General features: G+C 49.8%; 1 protein-coding gene across 1 annotated transcript in view; it reads right to left on the bottom strand.

The window, feature by feature from the left end:
* Positions 1–2,008, bottom strand: part of LOC120230710 (apolipoprotein L2-like) — a 9,012-nt gene extending 7,004 nt beyond the window's left edge. The window contains exons 1-3 of the mRNA XM_039230417.1: positions 1,928–2,008; positions 1,711–1,803; positions 683–809 (exon numbers count right to left, since the gene is read on the bottom strand). Of these exons, the coding sequence (XP_039086348.1) occupies positions 683–809; positions 1,711–1,729 (146 nt within the window). The 5' untranslated portion in view covers positions 1,730–1,803; positions 1,928–2,008. The remainder of the gene's footprint in view (positions 1–682; positions 810–1,710; positions 1,804–1,927) is intronic.
* Between the last annotated feature and the right edge of the window lie 729 nt (positions 2,009–2,737).

Below are 2,737 nucleotides of genomic sequence, written 5' to 3'. Positions count from 1 at the left end.
TCTCTCTCACTCACACACACACACACACTCTCTCTCTCTCTCTCTCTCTCTCTCCCCCCACCTCTTCCCCAGTTGTGCTGTCTCTGTCTCTCTTTCAAAATAAGTAAACTTAGGGGCGCCTGGGTGGCTCAGTCGGTTAAGTGTCCGACTTCGGCTCAGGTCATGATCTCACGGTTCGTGGGTTTAAGCCCCGCGTCGGGCTCTGTGTTGACAGCTAGCTCAGAGCCTGGAGCCTGCTTCCGATTCTGTGTCTCCCTCTCTCTCTGACCCTCCCCTGCTCATGCTGCCTGTCTCTTTCTCAGAAATAAATAAAACATTAAAAAAATTTTTTTTAAAAATAAGTAAACTTAAAACAAAGAAAAGTTAACATTAATTGAGCACCTAGTATGTGTCAGTCACTATGCTAAGCACTTTACATACATGATCATAGTTTCCTCCCGGTAAAATTGAACAGATGAAGAAACCAAGGCAGAGACAGGTATGCTGTAGGCTAAGGCCCAAGGCCATATCACCTGCCCTCTGTCGGTGTCATCTCTTCTCAAGCCGAGGCCACTCCCTGACTGCAGATGTCATGTAAAACGTATTTGTCAAATATTGTTGAGAAGGAGCATACTCAACCCCAGGCCCAGGACACTGCCACACAGAGGTCTGGGGGACCACTCTGGGCATCCGCAGGGGTTACCTGGGCAAGTTGGCCTCAACCATGAAGTTCTCCCAGACTTTCTGGTGATTCAGCAGGAGAAACAGTTCATCATGGCTCACGGAGTCCTTGAAATACTCAGTGGTGTCCTGGATAAATCTTGTGCTCTCTAGGTGGAAAAGAAAAAGTAATGGGTTGTTTTGTTTTTTTTCTTTTCCCTGCTTCATTAAGGGAGAGAGTAAATGGGGTTTAGCTAGAGGGGACCGACAACATTAATTTGTGTGTTTATTGAGAACAGGCCTAGGAAGGGTATTTAGATACATTGACTCAGGCTGTGCCCATCTTTCATATCAATAAGCAGGTGCTTATTATGAAGACATAGGCAAATGACTTAACACAGCCCTGGCAGCCAGGGGCTGCTGGGGGAGGGGAGCTTTCTCCCTGGAACTTACAGGGTCCATGTAGAGGGGGCAGCAAAGAAACCTCGGGAAGGCATACTGTGCGGCAGGCTCCGGCCCAGACCACACACAGGTGATATTTGATCCTCACAAGAACATAAGGGAATACTCTCATTTTACAGGTGAGGGTAGGTAAGGCTCCCGGCTCACACAGTTGGGAGGTGGCCACAGCCACACTGGGGTCCAGTTTAGTGGCCCACAGGTCACAGTGCAAGAACTGGAGGGAATGTCCTCCATCGGTAAAACCCCACAGTTGTTCTGAGCTGTGCTAGAGGCTGGGACAGGTCAGGAGGGTGGGAGAAGCCTCTGAGGTAGATGGCCTAACTCCTCCCCCACCCTGTCTCAGGACCCCTTCCTTCTCTCCTTTCCCCTCTGCGGTCTCCCACCTCCCTGTAGGCTGTCCTGGCCTCACTTCTGGGTCATTTGATGGGTAGCAGGGGCCTGAGAAGAGGATAAGAGGGAGAGTCCCTACAGACCCCCGGATAGAGACTCCCCTTGGTCCCCCTTGAAGGCTCGAGGACACCCATCAGTCCCCTTCAAGGGTCTGATTCGTCTGTAGGTTAACAAGGCTGCAGGGACTCCCCAATCCCAGGAATTGTCTGGAGTTGATACCTGGCGTTTCTTGGGTCATGGTGTCAGCAGTGGGATTTGAGTTTTCCCAACAGCCTGCGTCTGCGTTCCAGTCGGAAAGAGTGTTGCTTCAGCCTTGGGAAAGACAGAACAAACTGTGGGGTCAAATGTGAGCCAGCTGTAGCCACGGGGAGCAGCAAGGGGTCAGGTCTCTGGTGGTTCCCTCTGGGAAGGCCACCCATCCCAACAGGGACATAACCTGATCTGTCTGTCTGTCTCCTGGCCTCTGTTGGGTACTCCTCTCACTGCAGCTCACTCCCAACCCAGGTCAGAGTCCTGCCATCCTTCAGGGGCACAAGGAGAAGGTTATCAGACCAGGAGACTGCTATCTGAGAAGTTATAAAAGCAATGAAACCAAACACAGAAGATAAGATAGGAAGAAATGTAGGGGGAATTACTTGAGGTCGGCACCTCTGTGTTTCTGAATTGATAGCAGCTAATGTTGATCAAGCGTATATGAGGGACAGGGCTCCTTATGTGTCCCCTCCCTGAATATTCACACACTCTCCATGCAGTGGGAGATCTTGGGGCTCCCATTTATTGTGTATTATGGTTTCTTTCCTTATTGAGACATAGACGGAGAAAGCATGAGTTGGGGAGGGGCAGAGAAAGTGACAGAGAGAGAGAGAGAGAGCAATAACCCCAAGCAGACCCCGCACCACCAGCACAGAGCCTGAACCGTGAGATCAAAACCTGAGCGGAAGTCAGATACTTAAGGGACTGAGTCTTGTGACTCCCATTTGAAAGTGGAGGAAAGCAGGATGCTTGGGTGGCTCAGTTAAGTCCAATTCATGGTTTTGGCTCAAGTCATAATCTTAGTGTTCATGTGTTCCAGGCCCTCCTCAGCCTCTGTGCTGTCAGTGTGGAGCCTGCTTGGAATTCTTTCTCTTTCCCTCTCTTTCTGCCTACCCCCCCCCCCACTATCTCTCTCTAAATAAATAAGCATTAAAAATAAATTTCCTTTGTGATGTAGGAAATCATCACAAAGTTTGGCTTCTCATCTGAACTT

This window comes from Hyaena hyaena, unplaced genomic scaffold (assembly GCF_003009895.1).
Source record: "Hyaena hyaena isolate Hyena2069 unplaced genomic scaffold, ASM300989v1 scaffold_46, whole genome shotgun sequence".
NCBI lineage: Eukaryota > Metazoa > Chordata > Mammalia > Carnivora > Hyaenidae > Hyaena > Hyaena hyaena.
Note: the sequence above shows the minus strand (reverse complement) of the source record. Positions and strands in the feature narration are given on the sequence as shown.